The 21,516-nt window shown below is 38.9% G+C and overlaps 1 protein-coding gene across 1 annotated transcript in view; it reads right to left on the bottom strand.

Moving 5' to 3' along the window:
- Positions 1-21,516, bottom strand: part of MIB1 (MIB E3 ubiquitin protein ligase 1) — a 137,349-nt gene that overhangs the window by 78,368 nt on the left and 37,465 nt on the right. Inside the window, exons 4-7 of the mRNA XM_034943473.4 lie at positions 19,044-19,148; positions 14,614-14,680; positions 13,098-13,302; positions 1,279-1,462 (exon numbers count right to left, since the gene is read on the bottom strand). Coding sequence (XP_034799364.1) covers positions 1,279-1,462; positions 13,098-13,302; positions 14,614-14,680; positions 19,044-19,148 — 561 coding nt within the window. The remainder of the gene's footprint in view (positions 1-1,278; positions 1,463-13,097; positions 13,303-14,613; positions 14,681-19,043; positions 19,149-21,516) is intronic.

Genomic DNA, 21,516 nt, shown 5'->3' with positions numbered 1-21,516 from the left:
ATAGCAGTTTGAAATGGCAGAAAGACTGCTTAGGTTTTGAAATAAGACAGGTCTGCGTTCAAAATCCAGTTCAGAATCGCACCTCTGATTTCCTCATCTTTAAAATAAGGATGCTATAACATCACCCTCTGGTAATATTGTATGTATATGTGTACGGCAGCTACAAACTGTGAAGTGTCTTTGAATAAAAGCATCATAACAACAGAGATTTTATTTTTTTGTTTTGTTCACAATTATTCACTATTTTTTCTGTATTGTTCACTATTGTAGCCCTGCCTAACAGGCATATTATATGTGCTAAAATACCTACTTAGGGAATAAGGCAGAAAGGACAGAAGGGCTAATGGAGGGTCAGGACAACAGGAAGGAGGGACTAGGCAGGATGGGAGGGGATGAGATGGGGCAGGAGTTGGGGCTGGATGTGAAGAGAAGGAGGTGCTGGCCAGGAGAAGAGACCGAACAACTACAGTAGAGTGGGGGTAATAGAATACTAAGAGGGATGTGAGATGAAGTACATGGGACAGGATGGAGGCACTGAATGGGACTGGAATGGAGGGACAGGCAGGACAGGAACTGAGAGGCTGGATGAGACAGGAGATGGGAGTACACAAGGTGGAGAACTATAGAGGAGGACACAGCAAGGTGGAGGAGGAAGGGAAACAGAAGAAGGAAGCATAAGGGATGGCAAGGTGACGGAGTAATACCAAAGGCAGGGACAGAAGGACAGAAGCAAGAGATACAGACAGGGAAAGGGAAGGATGGTTGAAGAGAGGGCAGAACAAGCAAATTTGTTTGTTGTTGATGAACATTTGATGAAAAAATGACTAAATAAAAAACTGTAGCTCTTTGGGAACAAATTCACTCTATGAAAGCACACACATTTCTGAGCTGCTCTTTCGTACTCAAGTTTTAAAGAGGCAGGCCCCCACATCAGGAAAGCTGCACTGGTCCAGCACTGCTAGAGACCAGATGGGCATAGACCTATATCATTCTGGGGTTAAGTATCAGAAAAACCACTGCTGACTTGCACCACACAACATTCTCCAATAACCACTTTATCAAAAAATATTAAATATTAACTGTAACCTTTTCTGGATCTTCCCAGGCTAATTTAACTGGGATAAATTAGAAAACAAAATGCACGAGTATGTCTAGGTGCAAATGGAGAGTACAATTCTAAGAAGTTTTATGCCAATTTAATTTCTACATTAATTTACTTTTAAAAATGACATAAGTATATTGTAATTTCTAGCCCAGAATTATTCTAAACATACTTACTGGAAGCATCGCTTCAGCCCATTCTCCATGTCCTCTTTGTAGAAGTTTAATTCGTTCCAGGTCATAACAAACTTGTACAAGATCACCCACTTGAAACTGCGAGGTGCCTCCTTCTGCACCCTGAGCAGCATCTCCACTTCGGACAATGTTCGCTTTAGTGAGAACAGCAGGATTGAAGGTCCACCTACAAGAGCAAAGCTAAACCTCAAAATGGGTAGGTTTGCTTAATTTTAATACAAAATTCTTAAACAGTGAAGATCAAAAGAGTAAGGCAATCCTTTGCAATTATATCCTGAATGATTTGTGTTTATTTATATATACACAAATACATATATATTGATATATTGTTTGTTTTCTGTTTTGTTTTGTTTTTTTTTTTTTTTTTGACAGAGTCTTGCTCTGTCACCCAGGCTGGAGTGCAGTGGCATGATCTCGGCTCACTGCATGATTCTCCTGCCTCAGCCTCCCAAGTAGCTGGGATTACAGGCGCATGCCACTGTGCCCAGCTAATTTTTGTATTTTTAGTAGAGACAGGATTTCACCATGTTAGCCTGGCTGGTCTCGAACTCCTGAGCTCAAGTGATCTGCCTGCCTCAGCCTCCCAAAGTGCTGGGATTACAGGCATGAACCACCGCCCCAGCACCTCCTTTTTATAATTTTAATATACAAATTTGGGGAAAGAGTCATCCATAATCTTACCACCTTAATACAAGTGTAAATACTTTGGTATACGTTGTCTATTCTCCCCTGCATGTTTTCAAAACTGTTATAAAGTAATATACAATTATTGTTAAAAATTCAAACATTTCAGAAACATGTAAAGTAAAAGTTCCATTTCACACAAACACGCTGGATCACCATTCCCATCCCACTAGAAACCACTATTAATATTCTACTCTGTGTCCTTACAGACATTCTATCAATACACTGAATGACATTCATAATCTAGTTGTTTTCCATAAATGGGAATATTATATACATATATATGTATACACAGACATAGAGACACATACATATATTTTGTGACTTTTTTTTCAGAGAATGCATCTTGGAAGATTTATTTTTTAGTGTCACAGATACAGACCTATCTTAAATAGGTCTAAGAATACAGACCTAAATTGAATAGACCTTAATTCAATTTAACTGCTACAGAGTATTCCATCACTTGGATATACACTAGTGTACTTAACTATTCTCCTATTGACTAGCATTTAAAGTGCTTCCAAATTGTCACCAATATGTACAGTACTGTAAAGACCATTCCTGCGTATACATCTTTGTGCACATGAGGTCGGTATTTCAGTAGAGATTCTTAAAAGAACTATCTGATCAAAGCATACATTTGTTTACAATTCCAATAGAGCCAAACTGCTGTACAATGAGTGTACCATTTCCCCACACTATTGCCAATTTAATGGATAAAAATATTATCTAGTTTTAATTTTCCATGCATGGATATTTACCATAATTGTAATCATTGTAGCAAACTAATTTGAATGCTGATGTCTTTATACAGGCATTTTCCACGCTGCTATCATCTTCAAAATAATCGTTTTAATGACTACTTAATATTCCATCAAATAGATGTACCACAATTGATAACAGAACACCTCCCCTAATTCCACACTGAACTCCAAGAGTAAAGGTTCCCTTGTCAAGTAAGTTTCTACAATATTGGCATATTATATCCTCTTCTCCTTAGTCCAAATGGTTATTAGCATATAAAAGCCTGTTTACTAACTTTCTGTAACCACACAAGTAAACTGTTCTTTGTTTGCTTTATTTTTTCTTTTTTTGATACAGAGTCTCACTCTGTTACCCAGGTTCAAGCAATTCTCCTGCCTCAGTCTCCCAAGTAGCTGGGATTACAGGCATGCACCACAACGCTCAGCTAATTTTTGTATTTTTAGTAGAGGCAGGGTTTCGCTACGTTGGCCAGCCTGTTCTCGAACTCCTGACCTCGGGTCAGGAATTTTAATATCAGTGTGTCAATTTCTGCAAAAAAAAGTACCAGGATTTTGATAGGGATTACACTTAATCGGAAGATTAGTTTGGGAAATACTGCCATCTATTGTGGGTTGAATTATGCCCCCTTCCAAAATATGCTGAAGTCCTAATCCAGGTATCTGTTAATGTTACCTTATTTGTAAACAGGGACTTTACATATGTAATCAAGTTAAAGTGAGGTCATACTGGATTAGGGTAGGCCCTAAATTCAATGTTTAGTGTCCTTATAAGAGAGTCATGTACCAACACCCACCAAGAAACACAGACTCACAGGGAAAAAGGTCATGTGAAGACAGTGGCAGAGAATATAGAGTGATGCATCTACAAGCCAAGGAACAAAGATTGCTGGGAACCACCAGAAGCTGGGAGAAAGGCATACAACAGATTCTCCCTGAAAGTCTCCAGAACAAATCAATCTTGCCAACACCCAGACTCTGGACTTCTAGCCTCTGATACTGTGAAAGAATAAATCTCTGTTAAGCCACCCAGTCTATGGTAATTTGTTATAGCAGCCCTAGGAAACTAATATACCATCTAAACAATATTAAACCTGATCTAAGAACATGGAATGTTTTGTCATTTATTTAGGTCTTCTTTAATTTCTTTCAACAATGTTCAGTAGTTTTCACTGTACAAGTCTTGCATCTCCTCGGTTAAATTTATTCTTAAGTATTTTACTCTTTTTGATGCCATTATAAATGAAATTGTTTTAATTTCATTTTCATATTGTTCATTGTTAGTGTACAGAAAGACAACTGATGTTCCTATATCAATCTTGGTTCCTGCAATCTTGCTGAACTCATTTATTAGCTACAATAGCTTTTGTGGATTCTTTGGGTTTTTCTATACATGGTATCAGGTCATCTGTAAGCAAAGTTAGTTTCACATCTTCTTTTTCTTTTACTTCTTCCTTTTATTTCTTTTTCTTACCTAGTTGCTATGACTAGAACCTCTGGTATAATGTTGAACAGAAGTAATAAAGTGGACATTCTTGTCTTGTTTCTGATGTTACCGGGTAAGTATTCAGTCTTTCATCATTAAGGATGATGTTAGCTGTGGTTTTTCATAGATGTCCTTTATCAAGCCAAAGAAGTTCCCTTCTGGTCCCAGTTTGTTTAGTGTTTTTATCACGAAAGGGTGTTGGATTTTGTCAAGTACTTTTCCTGCATCTACTGATATGATCATGTATGCTCGTAAGATTTGAATACAATCAGGCCTAATGCTATACCTAGGTAAGCAACTTAATGTTAACTTTTCTTATTCTATATAATATCCCTTCCCCAAAGAACCTCAGGGAATTAGTTACTTTATGTACATGTCAGTAAGACAATTATTCAATTTATTGATTTTTCTTTAAAATACTATAAACATACTAAAGTGGATTAGATATGTTTTGGCCCAAACAAAATTAAAAAGACATCCCTAGCCTCCAAGAAACTTGCAATCTAGAAATCAAATGAATTTTAATAGGTAAGAGTAAACCTAAATAGATGAAGAGTATATGCATATATAATACTATGGAGAGTAAAAGGAGAGAGGAGGTTCGCAAATCATATAAACTCAGTATTTATAGGATGTAGAGGAATTAATCCAGGTAACAAGGCAGAAAAAGAGGAGCAGGCATTTTACTTAAAGGGAGTAGTATGTTAAAAGGTACATAAGTGAGGAAGTGCATGCAATTTTATACCGCTGATAAGGATTAGTATATGTGTACATATCTGTGGCAACGCCAAAATCTCAGAGTAGAAACAATCTGGCTTCACTCTCCCCAACAGAAAACCGAAAAAAAAAAAAAATACCCAGCACCAAGATTATCACCAGCAATATCCCAGAACTCAAGTCTGAAGCTGAAATGATCCCTGGGGCCAGAGACATGAAAAACTCCAAGCAGATAATAAAAGAAACAAATTTCTGTATCTGCAACATCCTTCCCCCTATCTACCAGGCACAAAGCACAGAAAATTCCCCCAGGAATCACAGTCTCTACACTGGAAAAAGTGAGATCAAGGCAGAGAGCCAGCTTCCTACCAACTTGGGTTCCCTTGCAGGAAAATCATTCCTGCCTCAATCCACAGGAAGCCTTATGAGTACCTGTAGGAAGAAAAATCCCTAAGGGTAGCTACAGTCAAACAGAAGAGACAGGACTAGCAAACCTGGCCCTTGAAACTCTGCTCTTTATCTTAGCCAAGAGAGACATCAAATCAGAGTGGCTGTTCAGCAGCACTATACTGCAGGAGGCACACATTCCATGGGTCTTCTGGCCATAAATCCCTAACCAGACTTCCCACATAGCCAAGGTACCACTTTTGGGATCCACCCCCACTCCTTCCCGCTCAATTCAGGATGAACAGAGTTCCAAACATTTGTGACACCCAAGGCAAACTTGGGCTTAAGGCACCATTTAGCTCTGAAAAGGAGGCAGCAATCTATAATTTAGGGGATTCAACAGGCAATTGCAAAGAACTTCTAAGCAAGTATGCCCTAGAAAGACCAAAATAAGCAGACAGCAACAACTGGAAAAAAAAAAAATGATCCTTCAATACGAAGCCATATAAGGCAGATAAGAAAATAAACAGGAAGCCAATGGACAAAGCAAAGTGCCAATGACCAACCCTAATAAGGCAGCAATATGTAAGCTCTCAGTTAAAGAATTCAAAATAGCAGTTCTAAAGAAACTCAGTTGAACTCTAAGATAACACAGAAAACCAATTCAGAAATTTATCAGAGAAATTTAACAGAGATGGAAATGATGTTTTCAAAATCAAACAAAAATCCTAGAACTGAGAAATGTATTTGTTGAAATGAAAAATGCATCAGAGGCTCTCAACAGCAAAATTAAGCAGTGGAAAAAAATAAAAACAGTGGGACTGGATATAAGCTATTTGAAAATACACAGAAGAGAAAAAAGAATGAAAAGGAATGGAGAAGGCCTACAAGATATAGAGACTAACCTCAAAAAAGCAAAACTGAGTCAATGGCATTCAAGAGAGAGTTAAGAAAGAGCAAGGGGTAAGAAGCTTATTCAAATTATAACAGAAAACTTTCCAAATCTAGAGAAAGATAAAAGCAAAAACTATAAAAAAATAAATATCAATGTACAGCAAGGTCAGAAATCACCAAACAAATTAAATCCAAATAATAACCAAATAGAGCTGGGCGCAGTGGCTCACGCCTGTAAACCCAGCACTTTGGGAGGCCGAGGCAGGCGGATCACAAGGTCAGGAGATTGAGACCATCTTCGCTAATATGGTGAAACCTCGTCTCTACTAAAAATACAAAAAAATTAGCCAGGTGTCGTGGCAGGCGCCTGTAGTCCCAGCTACTCGGGAGGCTGAGGCAGGAGAATGGTGTGAACCCAGGAGGCGGAGCTTGCAGTGAGCCGAGATCGTGCCACTGCACTCCAGCCTGGGTGACAGAGAGAGACTCTGTCTCAAAAAAAAAACAGAAAAACAAATAGACTACCCCAAGACATATACTAATCAAACTCTCAAAGGTCAAAGACAAAGTAAGGATCCAAAAATAAGCAATAGGAGAGAAGGAAATAACACATAAAAGAGCACCAATTCATCTAGCAACAGACCTTTCAGCAGAAACCATACAGGACAGGAGAGAGCAAGATGACATATTCAAAATGCTAAAAGAAAAAAACTGGTAATTAAGAATACTGTACCAACCAAAACTTTCCTTCAAACATGGAGGGGAGATAAAACCTTTCCCAGATGAACAAAAGCTGAGGAAATTCATCACCATCATTTCTTATAAGAAATAGTAAAGGGAGTTCATCAATCTAAAAGAAAAGGATAGTAATATGCAGAAAGAAAACATGTGAAGATACAAAATTCCCTGGTAAAAGTAATTACACAGACAGATTCAGAATACTCTAATACTATAATTACGTGTAATCACCTCATAACTCTAGCATAAGACTAAAAGACAAACCTATCAAAAAAATAACTACGGCAAACAGTTAAGAGATAGGCCATATCAAAAGATGTACACAGAGACAACAAGTCACAATGTGGAGGAGTTAAAAAGTGTAGAGTCTTTTAGTTTTCCTTTGTTTGATTTTCTTTGTAATCAAAGTTAAGACGTCACCTGTTTAAAATAACTTGTTATATCTATAATATAGGGTCCAGCCCTACTGGGCCTGTGGGTTTGTTCCTTCGTGGGCGGAGACGAGAGATCATAGAAATAAAAACACAAGACAAAGAGATAGAAGAAAAGACAGCTGGGCTTGGGGTACCACTACCACCAAGACGCGGAGACCGGTAGCGGCCCCAAATGCCTGGCCGCGCTGTTATTTATTGTATACAAGGCAAGGGGGCAGGGTAAGGAGTGTGAGTCGTCTCCAATGATAGGTAAGGTCACACAAGTCACATGTCCACCGGGTCACACGAGTCATGTGTCCACCAGACAGGGAGCCCTTGCCTATTTTGGTAGCCGAGGCAGAAAGAGAGAGGGGACAGCTTACATCATTATTTCTTCTACGCATTTTTCGGAGAGATCAATGGCTTTAATATTTTCACTAATTCTACTACTGCTATCTAGAAGACGGAGCCAGGTGTACAGGGCGAAACATGAAAGTGGACCAGCAACGTGACCACTGAAGCACACCATCACGGGGAGAGGTTTAGGCCTCCGGATGGCTGCGGGCGGGCCTGACTGATGTCAGATCTTCCACAAGAGGTGGTGGAGCAGAGTCTTCTCTAACTCCTCCGGGGAAAGGGAGACTCCCTTTCCCGGTCTGCTAAGTAACGGGTGCCTTCCCAGGCACTGGCGTTACCACTAGACCAACGAGCCCTCTAGTGGCCCTGTCCGGGCGTGACAGAGGGCTCACACTCTTCTCTTCTGGTCACTTCTCACCATGTCCCTTCAGCTCCTATATCTGTATAGCCTGGTCTTTCCTAGGTTACAATTGTAGAACAAAGATTATTACAATACTGGAATAAAGAGTAATGCTACAAATTAATGATTAATAATATTCATATATAATCAAATCTATACTCCATTTCTAGTATAACTATTATAACTATTCTTATTCTATATATTTTCTTTATTATACTGGAACAGCTTGTGCCCTCGGTCTCTTGCCTTGGCAACTAGGTGGCTTGCCGTCCACATATAAGATGTTTTTTGTAAGCTTCATGGTAACCAAGAAGAAAAAACGTATAGTAGATACACTGAAAATAAGCAACACAGGGCTGGGCGCGGTGGCTCACACCTGTAATCCCAGAACTTTGGGAGGCCGAGGAGGGCGGATTACGAGGTCAGGAGATCCAGACCAGCCTGGCCAACATGGTGAAACCCCCTCTCTACTAAAAATACAAAAACTAGCTGGGTGTGGTGGCACGCGCCTGTAGTCCCAGCTACGAGGGAGGCTGAGGCAGGAGAATTGTCTGAACCCGGGAGTCGGAGGTCACAGTGAGCCGAGATCACACCACTGCACTCCAGCCTGGTGACATAGCGAGACTCTGTATCAAAAAAAAAAAAAAAGCAACACAGGCTGGGTGCAGTGGCTCACACCTGTAACCCCAATATTGTGGGAGGCTGAGGCAGGAGGATTGCCTGAGGCAAAGAGTTCAAGACCAGCCTGGGCAACATCGTAAGACCCCATCTCTACAAAAAAATTTTTTAATGACCATGGTGGTGTGCACCTGTAGTTCCAGCCACTTGGAAGGCTAAAGTGGAAGGATTGCTTGAAGCCAGGAGTTCAAGGCTTCAGTGAGCTATGATCATGTCACTGCACTTCAGCCTGAATGACAGAGTGAGACCTTGTCTCAAAAACAAAAAATGATAAAATTTATTTAAAAAACACATTAAAACGTACTATCAAAGAAAATCACCTAACCACAAAGGAAGAGGGCAAGAAAAAAAAAGGAAGAGACGAGTTACAAAACAACCAAATAACAAGTAACAAAAATAGCAGTAGTAAATCTTTACCTATCAATAACAACAATGAATGTAAATGAACTAATTCTCCAACTAGAAAACATAGAGTGAGGCTGGGCACGGCAGCTCACACCTGCAATCCCAGTACTTTGGGAGGCTGAGGCGTGGTCCCTCAGGAGTTAGAGACCAGCCTGACTAATATGGTGAAACCCCATCTCTACTAAAAATACAAAAATTAGCTGGGCTTGGTGGAGGGCACCTGTAGTCCCAGCTACTCGGAAGGCTGAGACAGGAGAATTGCTTGAACCCGGGAGGCGGAGGTTGCAGTGAGCCAATATCGTCCCACTGCACTCCAGCCTGGGCGACAGAGTAAGATTCCATCTCAAGAAAAAAAAAAAAAGGCATAGAGTGGCTGAATGGGTAAAAGAAAATTGTTTAAATGACCCAACCCTGTGCTCCCTACAAGAAATTCATTTCACCTATAAAGACACATGCAGACTGAAAGTGAAGGGATGGAAAAAGATATTGCATACAAATGGAAACCAAAAAAGAGCAGGAATAGTTATACTTTTATATCAGATAAAATAGACTTTAAGTTAAAGACTGTAAAAACAGACAAAAGTCACTGTATAATAATAAAGTGGTCAATTCAGCAAAAGGATATAACAATTATATATGCACTCAACACTGGAGCAACCAAATATAAAACACAAACATCAATAGATCTAAAGGGAAAGATATACTGCAATATCTTTAACAGTAGGGGACATTTCAACATTTAACTTTCAGTAATGAACAGATCATCAACTAGAGAGAAAATCAACAAAGAAACATCAAAGTTAAACTACAATCCAAACCAAATATACATAATTGACACTTACAGAATACTTCATCCAACTGCCATAGAATACACACTGTTCTCATCAGCACGAGGAACATTCTCCAAAAGAGACCACATATTGGGCCACAAAACAAGTCTCACTAAATTCAAAAAAGTTGAAATGGTATAAAGTATCTTTTCTGACCACAATGCAATAACACTAGAAAGAAATTAAACATTATCCTGAACAATGAAAGCGTCAATAAAGAAATTAAGAAGGAAATTTAAAAATTTCTTCAAACAAATGAAAATGGAAACACAACATATCAAAATCCATGAAATACAGAAAAAGCAGTAGTAAGAGGGATATCTATAGCAATAAACACCTAATCAATAATTTAAGGCCAGACGCAGTGGTTCATGCCTACAATCCCAGTACTTTGGGAGGCCAAGGTGGGCGGATCACGGGAGGTCGGGAGTTCAAGACCAGCCTGACCAACATGGAGAGAAACCCAATCTCTACTAAAAATACAAAATTAGCTGGGCGTGGTGGCACATGACTGTAATCCCAGCTACTCAGGAAGGCTGAGGCAGGAGAACCGTTTGAACCCAGAAGGCAGAGGTTGCAGTGAGCTGAGATCGCGCCATTGCACTCCAGCCTGGGCAACAAGAGCGAAACTTCGTCTCAAAAAAATAATAATAATAATTTAAAAAGTAGGAAGATTTCAAATAACCTAACAATACAGCTCAAGGAACTAGAAAAGCAAAAACAAAGCAAATCCAATAGTAGAAGGAAGAAGTAATAAAGATCAGCAGAAATAAATGAAATTGAGACAATAAAAAGAGAAAATATCAACAAAATGAAAAGCTGGATTTTTCAAAAGATAAACAAAATCAACAAATCTTTAGGTAGACCAACTAAGATAAAACCAGAAGACCCAAATAAAATCAGAAACAAAAATGGGGACATAAATGATACCACAGAAATGCAAAGGATCATGACAGAATATCATGAACATCTATATACCAACAAATTGAAAAATCTAGAAGAAATAGATAAATTATTGGACATAAACAACCTACCAAGATTGAGACATGAAGAAGTATCAACCCTGGCCAGGGGCGGTGGCTCACCTGTAATCTCAGCACTTTGGGAGGCCAAGGTGGGCGGATCACTTGAGGTCAGGGGTTCAAGATCAGCCTGGCCAACATGGTGAAACCCCATCTCTATTAAAAAATACAAAATTTAGCTGGGTGTGGTGGCACATGCCCATAATCCCAGCTACTTGGGAGGCTGAGGCAAGAGAATCATTTGAACCTGGGAGACGGAGGTTGCAATGAGCTGACATCGTGCCACTCCAGCCTGGGTGACAGAGGGAGACCTCATCTCAAAAAATAATAATAATAATTATATATATATATATATATATATAACTTGAACAGACCAATAATGAGTAACAAGATCAAAGAAGTAATAAAAATATCTCCCATCAGAGAAAAGCCCCAGGGCCTGATGGTTTCAATGCCAGATTCTACCAAACATTTAAAGAACAAATATCAATCCTCTCAAACTACTGTTGCTTTTATTGGCCAGTCGAGGTGGCTCAAGCCCCCAGCACTTTGGGAGGTCAAAGTGGGAGGATCACTTGAGGCCAGGGGTTCAGCGCCAGCCTGGGCAATATGGCAAGACCCTATCTCTACTATAAAAAAAGTTTTTAATTTAAATTTTTAAAAAGAGAAAAAAAGAAAATGGCTTTTTGGATGCTGACAAGAACACACGAAAAGGGGAACACCTGTAGACTGTTGGTGGGACTTTAAATTAGTACAGCCACTATGAGAAACAGTAGGGAGGTTCCTCAAAAAACTAAAAACAGAACTACCATATGATCCAGTAATCCCATTGCTGGGTATATATACCCAGAAGAAAGAATATCAGTATGTCAAAGAGAGATTTGTACTCCCATGTTTACTGCAGCACTATCCACAACAGCCAAGACATGAAATCAACCTAAGTGTTCATAAATAGATTGAAAGGATAAAGAAAATGTGGGCCGGGTATGGTGGCTCATTCCTGTAATCCCAACACTTTGGGAGGCCAAGGGAGAAACATCACTTGAGACCAGGAGTTCAGGACCTGGATGGGCAATACAATGAGACCCCTTTTCTAAAAATAGAATAGAATAGGAGGTACATATACCCAAAGGAATATTACTCAGCTATAAAAAGAATGAAATCCTGTCATCTGCAGCAACATGAATGGAACTGGAGGTCATTATGTTAAGTGAAATAAGCCAGACACAGAAAGACAAATACCACATGTTCTCACTCATATGAGGAGATGTAAAATGTGGATCTCATGGAGATAGAAAGTTGATTGGTGGTTACCAGAGGCTGGGAACAGTAGGAGAAAGGGGGGGATGAGAGAGATGGTAAATGCGTACAAGACTACAGCTAGATACAGGGAAAAAAATCTAATGTTTGATAGTACAGTTGGGCGACTATAGTTAACAACTTGTATAGTTCAGAACAGCTGGGGAGAGGAATTGGAATGTTCCCAATGTAAAGAAGGGGTGATGTTAATACTGATGGTTGCCCCAATTGCCTGTTTGATCATTACACATTGTATGCATGGATGAAAATATCACATGTATCCCAAAATATGTACACCTCTTGTGTATCAATAAAAACAAAAAATAAGAGATGACCCTGGAGATATGCACCAAAGGAGTTTTAATGTAAAACCCTTCCTATTCAGGGTAGACTGATATAGTCCAATACGAACACAGAACTTTTAAGCTGTACTCAGACCTAATAGTGATATAATGTATTCTCCTCTTGAAGGAAAAATAGTGTACAGAACACTGTATCATAAACATCCTCATATAAATTCACATACACACACAAGGCACACACACACACACACACACGTAATTCTTATCATTTGTTTCTCTCCACCTTACCAATATATATTCTGGATTTTTACTTACCATCTAAAAGCTAGCTTTAATGAGTATTTGGTTGTATCACTTTATTTGCTTTCTCTAAGACTTTTCTCTATATTAGTTTTATTTGTCATTGTCAAAAATTGAGAGATATCACCCACCTATTGCCACTTGGATACTGTACTACAATGTCATGATCTTCATCAATGCCACAAACAGTTCCAGTTGTAGTTAAAGTCTCAAACATTCCATCAGTCCATCCTCCATGACCATGCTGCAAAGACTGTACAATTTCGAGGTCGAGATCTATATTTACCAGGTCACCAATCTGCAATCCACCAGGATTCCTGTTGCCATTCTGCTCACCTGTAATTTCAGAGGCAATTGAATAAAGGGAGAAAAAAACCTCACAACAACAGGCAGCTGCATTGTCTTTAAATAACATGTAGATATTTTAGTTTCAGGTACCATCTAGTTTAAAAAGGTCTTGAGAATTCCCTATAAGTATAAAATTTTAGAACTAGAAAGCTTTTTTTAAAAAAAGAAAAAAGTCAAACAGACTCAAAAATTGAAATAATATGAGTTATAACAAAGACTGAGTAAAAGTAGAGTCTATAAAAGACTATTCAACCTTGTATCAGAACACAAAGTTCCAGGTGTTGAAAATACTCACTTTTATGCCTGGATAACTTACTATCACTGCATTAGAACCACAATAACTAACTAGAGAATATGAATGAAAGCCCTGAATTATTTTTTCCATTACGTGCTTAGTACTATCTTATTTTAACAAATGGTTCCTGTGATTCTTGCCCTAAAGAGCTTTTTAAAATATGTCAAAGCTTATTCCCTAGATTATTTTCAAAAGCTAGTTCTGAGATGAATTCATGATCATGAAACACTATACTGAGATCCAAAATATGCATGTTGATTTTGCATTTTTCTTATGAAAGCAAAACACAAAACAAGAAAGCTTGTTTTGTGAAAGCAAGATAGATGAGCTCATTTTAAAACGTAAATTTTTTTATGCATTCTCCTTTTTTAAAAAAAATTTAAGGTATACTGCAAAAAAAACAGCATTTTTTGCGACAAAGGCAAGTCAAATGATTTGGAAGGAGAAACACAGTTCACATGAGAAAGAAAACCATTCAGAGAATAAAGATCAGGAGAGTGTGGTAAATGTTCATCCAGGCAACAATAAATCTACAAAATGAAGGTAGTTTTGGTTTTCTTGTTCCCTTTTTTTTATTTTAATGATACATGAAATTATATATATTATCTTAATCTTGGAGCTGTACTTAGGAAGACAATTTGACAAAAATTCTAAGGAATTTTTAAGCACAAAAAGTGTCAAATCCTATTCTCAATAGTGTATAACATACAATTGTTGTAATCTAATGCAAAATTTTTCAACAATATAATTTACAGTTAAAACATAAAAGTTTCAAATGTATATTATGACATAAATGGCCAATGAATTCTCAAGACATGACAACTCTGAGTCCAAATAAAGCATAATAAAAGAAAAAATACTTTAAGACCAAAGGAAAGCCAAAAATTTTTTTCTCTAAGTAACTTTAGTGGTAATTAACTTTTCTAACATCCAATTTAAGCATTTTACTGATTCCACAAACTCTGACCCATTATTTAGTAATACTCTCTAATCTTCTCACTCACCTAGCACAGGGCAGTGATCTCTGTAGAAAGAACCTCCCTTGGCATCCTGGACACATTTCAGATCAGACTAAGAAGAAAAGAAACCAGAAAAATCACCCATGAAACTTCAAATATGGCTCAATATCTGAAACAGGCAAAAATATTCATTCAGAACATACCCAAAACAGAAATCAAGAACAGTCTAGGTCAACAATCACACTAAACACTGCTTTCAAAAGTACTTGTAAAAACTAGAAACCTGATCTTCAGATAGGTCATATTTTATTTACTTTCAGCATTCTTTTAAAGCTCAAAATTAGAATGTCTGAATCTGGCTGGACACGTTGGCTCACGCCTGTAATCCTAGGACTTTGGGAGGCCAAGATGGGCGGATCACTTGAAGTCAGGAGTTCAAAACCAGCCTGGCCAACATGGTGAAACCCCGTCTCCACGAAAAATACAAAAAAAAATTAGCCGTGTGTGCTGCTGGACACCTGTAATCCCAGATGCTCAGGAGGTGGAGGCAGGAGAATCGCTTGAACCCGGGAGGCAGAGGTTGCAGTCAGCTGAGGTCACGCCACTGCACTCCAGCCCGGGCAACAGAGCAAGGAGACTCTGTCTCAAAAAATAAATAAATAAAATAAAATGTCTGAATCTTATTACATTAGACTAAAATGCTTATAGTTAATAAATAATTATAATAGTTTGAAAAACACATGTTAAAAAAGGACAACAAATATCTATTATTGGAAATGTGCACAGCACATTCTTTTGTGTGTGTGTGTGACAGAGTCTTGCTCTGTTGCCCAGGCTGGAGTAAAGTGACTCACTGCAACCTCCGCCTCCTGGGTTCAAGCGATTCTCATGCCTCAGTCACCTGAGCAACTGGGTATTACAGGCATGCACCACCACGCCTGGCTAATTTTTGCATTTTTAGTACAGACAGGGTTTCACCACGTTGGCCAGGCTGGTCTCAAACTCCTGGTTTCAAGTAATCCACCCACCTCAGCCTCCCAAAGTGCTGGGATTACTGGCATAAGCCACCACGCCGGGCCAGCACATTCCATTTTAAAGATACTTTTACCAAAAACAAACCAAAACCTGGAAATTATTCAAAACTAATAGCCAATACAAAGTAAAAAATAACAAAACCAAATACAGTCTTTTGATTCCTTGTCCAGCTAATTTTCCTATTTACATCAATTTTTTTTTTTTTTTGAGATGGAGTCTCGCTCTGTCACCCAGGCTGGAGTGCAGTGGCGAGATCTCGGCTCACTGCAACCTCCACCTCCTGGGTTCAAGCAATTCTCCTGCCTCTGCCTCCCCAGTAGCTGGGAATACAGGCATATGCCACCACACCCAACTAATATTTGTATTTTTACGAGGTTTCACCATGCTGGCCAGGCTGGTCTCAAACGCCTGACCTCAAGTGACCTGCCCACCTCAGCCTCCCAAAGTGCTGGGATTACAAGCGTGAGCCACTGCACCCGGCCTTACATCAACTTTAGTCCTTACTTCGCCATAACCTGGTTAACTAACATTCCTTCCCACTTATCTTTTACAAGGAAACAAATTACTAAGTATCTGAATGGGGGAGGTAGCTGTGGTATAATTAAAAGTACAGAAAATGTGGGCTTAGAGGAAGAACCTTGTGTATACTGTGAAAATTTAGATGTGGATTTACTTAAAAGTGCCTAATAGTACAGGTGTATATAGTAGATGATTAGAACATCTTACCCTATCAAGGAAAGGAGCTCCTCTAATACATATGCACATGTGCACCTGCATGCATGCACATGCATGTGCACACACACGCACACTCACACAGTACCCAACTCTTTTATAGCATCTTTTACTGTCACTGAATCCTGGCCAAAGAGACATAGGTGTCAAATTGGTTTTTTGGGATTTTTTTTTTTTTTTTTGAGACAGGGTCTCTCTCTCTGTTGCCCAGGTTGGAGTGCATAATCACGGCTCACTGCAGCCTCGACCTCCTAGGGCTCAAGTGATCCTTCCACTTCCACCTCAGCCTCTCAAGTAACTGCGACTACAGGTGCAAACCACCATACCCAGCTAACTTTTTTTATTGTTTGTAGAGACGTGGTTTTGCCACATTGCCCAGGTTGGTCTCAAACTCCTGGACTCAAGTGATCTACCTGCTTTAGCCTCCCATGGTGCTGGGATTACAGGTGTGGGCCACCCCTCCCGGCTGTCAAATTGTTTTAATATACTACTCTACCCCAGCAATTTTACTTCTAGGAATCTACCCTAAGGAAATATACCCGTAATGTACAAAGGCATATACACAAGGATGCTTACTGACACACTGCTTGAAGCAGTAGGGGAAACAAAATCCAACCCAGGTACCCATCAAGAGATCTCATTAAATAAATAATGGCACAACAACATACTCGGCCATCAATCTATATAAATACCATTCATTTAAGTACCTGAGCACATATAGCACACAGGCTTCATTTGAAGAAAATTAACAATCAGTTGGAATCCTAAAAAATTGACAATTTAAAAACAGGCAGAGGCATGAAGAAAATGAAAAGCTGATAATCACTGCTATATACAATAATAAAAATTGGCAACTAAAGTATTTGTTTAAATTCACATGGCTGGCTTTTAATATATAAGTGGCATAAATTGGTCAGCTGTAGTAGCTCATGCTAGTAGTCTCAGCATTTTGGAAGGCCAAGGTGGGGGATCGCTTGGAACTCAGGAGTTCAAAACCAGTGTGGACAATATAGCAAGACCCTATTTCTACTAAAAATTTTTTAATATTAGTTGGGCATGGTGGCACACGCCTACAGTCCTAGCTACTCCAGAGGTTGAGGTGGGAGGTTTGTTTGAGCCCAGGAGTTCAGGACTTCAGTGAACTATGATTGCACCACTGCACTCCAGCTTGAGTGACAGAGCAAGACCCTGTCTCTAAAAATAAATAAGGCCAGGCGTGGTGGCTCGCGCCTGTAATCCCAGCACTTTGGGAGGCCGAGGCAGGTGGATCACGAGGTCAGGAGATCAAGACCATCCTGGCTAACACAGTGAAATCGCGTCTCTACTAAAAATGCAAAAAATGAGCCGGGCGTGGTGGTGGGCGCCTACAGTCCCAGCTACTAGGAAGGCTGAGGCAGGAGAATGGCATGAACCCGGGAGGTGGAGCTAGCAGTGAGCCAAGATCAGGCCACTGCGCTCCAGCCTGGGCGACACAGCGAGACTGTGTCTCAAAAAATAAATAAATAAATAAAATGGAAATAAATTAAGGGGACACTGGGATACTTTCTCCATTCATTCAGGCCACTGCACTCCAGCCTGGGCGACACAGCGAGACTCTGTCTCAAAAAATAAATAAATAAATAAATATAAAAAATAAATAAATAAATGGAAATAAATTAAGGGGACACTGGGATACTTCCTCCATTCCTAACAAGAACATAGACAGTTGATTTTAAAAAAGGAAATGTAAAGAATTCTTTGAATACGGAATGTATTCAAAATGAAAAGGATGTGAAAGGCATTAATATTTTGGCATTTATTTATTATACTCTATACATTAAATAGCAAGATCAACTTTTTTTGAGATACAGTCTCACTCCATTACCTAGGCTGGAGTACAATGGCGTGATCTCGGCTCATTGAAAGCTCTGCACCCCCACCCTCGTGGTTCAGGTGATTCTCGTGCCTCAGCCTCCCAAATAGCTGGAATTACAGGCACATGCCATCAAACCCGGCTAATTTTTATATTTTAGTAAAGACAGGGTTTCACCATGTTGGCCAGTGTGATCTCAAACTCCTGACTTCAAGTGATCCACCCACCTGGGCCTCCCAAAGTGCTGGGATTACAGGCGTGAGCCACCGTGCCCAGCCAAGATCAGCGCTTGAACAATGGTCCATGAAATACAAAAACATAGGACAACTCATTGAATAAACCTCCATTATTTGTCTAAACACTTAAGTAATTCAAGGTGTTTCTAAGTCAATCATTTTCAATTATCAACACTATACTTTAAAAAATACCAAGGGGTGGAGAGGAATCTCCTAAAAAATAATTTTAATATTTGTTGTAATTTATACTTTTATATAAGCTACCAGAGCACAGAATACAAATATATCACAAAACCTCATTATAATACCGTCTTCCAGGTCCATCCATGCCAAGGAATGGTCTTACAGATGATTCCCAATCTTTTTGATAGATTTTCGTAAATAAACCCCCTGGACTTACACTGAAAATGGGTCACCTCTACACAACCAATATATAGTAAGGTACTCAAACATTAAACTAAAGGCAAATCATATTTACTATTAAATAGTTTAGAGAAACATAGTAAAAACGTAAAGGTTCTGACAAAGGGAGATGACAAAGGAAAAATAATAAAAGAGCAGTAAGAGCTATTCACCCATCCAACATTTTCTTTCACCTGCTATGGCTCTTCACTACTTACCATGCCCTCAAAGCCAACTCTGTAAAGGTTCTTAGCACCATTATCCCAGAGGACATATGCTGCGCTATGTGGGCTTGATGCACTCCAGTCCTGGATTTCTGTTACCTAACAGAATAGTTTTTGAGAAAAGAAGTTTTTTAAAGGGGAGGGAAGAGCTTAGTTCTTTTAATTTTTACATTTAAATCTTAAAAATCATTTCATCTAGCAACCTGTGTAACAGGATCATGAAAAATACTTATTTGCCAAATATGTCACTCCTAACATAGTTAAATTATCATTAGAGCCATATTTTTCCAGAATTATAAGGTAATTTCTAAAACCTCTGTAGAAATTTTTAAATCAAGAGGCTTGGGGATTACAGTGATAGATTATCAGAAAATAGAATTTGATAGAAAATTTAAAATATTTTTATTCTTAAAGAGATTCCTTTAAGAACAGTTTTTTGTTTTTTGGTTTTTGGTTTTGAGATGGAATCTCGCTCTTGTCGCCCGGGCTGGATGCGATCCCGGCTCAATGCAACCTCCGCCTCCCGGGTTCAAGCTTCTCCTGCCTCAGCCTCCTGAGTAGCTGAGATTACAGGTGCCTGTCACCACGCCTGGCTAATTTTTGTACTTTTAGTAGAGATGGGGTTTCACCATGTTGGCCAGGCTGGTCTCGAACTCCTGACCTCAGGTGATCTGCCCGTCTAGGCCTCCCAAAGTGCTGGGATTACAGGTGTGAGCCACTACGCCCGGCAAGAACAGTATATTCTTTTAAGCCCATTACTCAATATGAAATTTAAAATCTCTGTAAAATACCCAAAATGATTCAAGATAAACCTTTTTGGTCAACTAAAAATTAGCAAGCACAAAGCTCTTGAAGAGCCTTGGTGGCAATGTTCAAGTAGGTCTTGAGTTGCTTTTGCTCCTCCAACAGTATCCCGCAGTTGCAGGCCACCTAAGCTAAAATAGCATGCCTACCATGGAAACCCAGACAACATCTCCAAGCCCCACACCCAACTAGTCTGATTCTTGAATTCACTGGATTAAAAAATATATATATATATACTGGGGTTGCCATTGCTTTAAGGCCTAGAATCACATACAGGTTGAGTTTACTTATCTGAAATGCTTAGGACAAGAAATGTTTTAGATTTCAAATTTTTTCAGATTTTGAAATATTTGCACTGTACTTAGAGCATCCCAAATCCAAAAATCTGAAATTCTAAATGCTCCAATGAGCATTTCCTTTGAGCACCATGTCAGTGCTCAAGAAGTTTCATATTTTGGAGTATTTCAGGTTTCAGATTTTTTTATTTGGAATGTTCAACCTGTACACAAAAATGACAAACAGCATTACACTTGGACCTTCTCAAGTAAACCTGACTACAGCAAAGAATGGGAAGCTGCACACATGCAATTCAGATTACTCTTCTCCATCTTGATACTTACAATCACAGCCATCCTTCATAGTTACTTAGAATGACAGGCTGAAGTATAACTTTCAAGGTATACACTTAAAAACTATTACTTTAAATAAGATATATAATGACCATTCTTTTTCATCCTGTACTAAATAGTTTTGTAAGCCAGGTATTTTATGATATATTTGTGGAAATAAAAAGGTTTTATGTTTAAGATCTAATGAATCACTTGAAACATATTTTAAATTGTTAGTAATTTAGTCCATTTATTCTTTTAAATTTTGAAATACATTACACATTATAAAATACAGCATATGTAAATTTTTTTTTTTTGCTCTTGTCACCCAGGCTGGAGTGCAATGGCACGATCTCAGCTCACTGCAACCTCCGCCTCCCCGGTTCAAGTGGTTCTCCTGCCTCAGCCTCCCAAGTAGCTGGGATTACAGGTGCCCACCACCATGCCCGGCTAATTTTCGTTTTTTTTTTTAAGTAGAGATGGGGTTTCGCCACGTTGGCCAGGCTGGTCTCAAACTCCTGATCTTGTGATCTGCCTACCTCAGCCTCCCAAAGCATATGTAAACTTTAAGGAATAAAAAAATAAACTGAACACCCATGTAATTATTACCCAACCTAAGAAAAAAAATAGAACCCGTACTTTTCAAGTCCCCTATGTCCATCTCATCAATCCCATCCTCCTGCCTTCCATTAGAGGTAACTACCATCCTGAAGTTAAGAGTCCACCATTTACCTTAATTTGCTTTATGATTCCTGCTCAACTAACCACTACATAACCTTCTAAAGTAACAGTTTCTAGCACTCGAAGGTAAAACATGCAATCTGTAGCAAAAAGTTCCTTCTGATTCTAATATATTCAGATTCAACTTCATTTGTTTTAAAAAATGTGATGCTATATTAAGTCTGTATTTTATAGGATGAGTAAAAAAGCATTTGGCTAGCTAAAAAACAAAGACAAATTTTAAATCAAATTTACTTTAAATTTCAAATTACTTGAAATAGAAGTAAGTTCATTAGTCAAGCTCCAAATCATTAAATGAAATTCCTTCATTTGTT

Source organism: Pan paniscus, chromosome 17 (genome assembly GCF_029289425.2).
Source record: "Pan paniscus chromosome 17, NHGRI_mPanPan1-v2.0_pri, whole genome shotgun sequence".
NCBI classification, from domain to species: Eukaryota; Metazoa; Chordata; class Mammalia; order Primates; family Hominidae; genus Pan; species Pan paniscus.
This window is presented reverse-complemented; position numbering and strand designations above follow the sequence as displayed.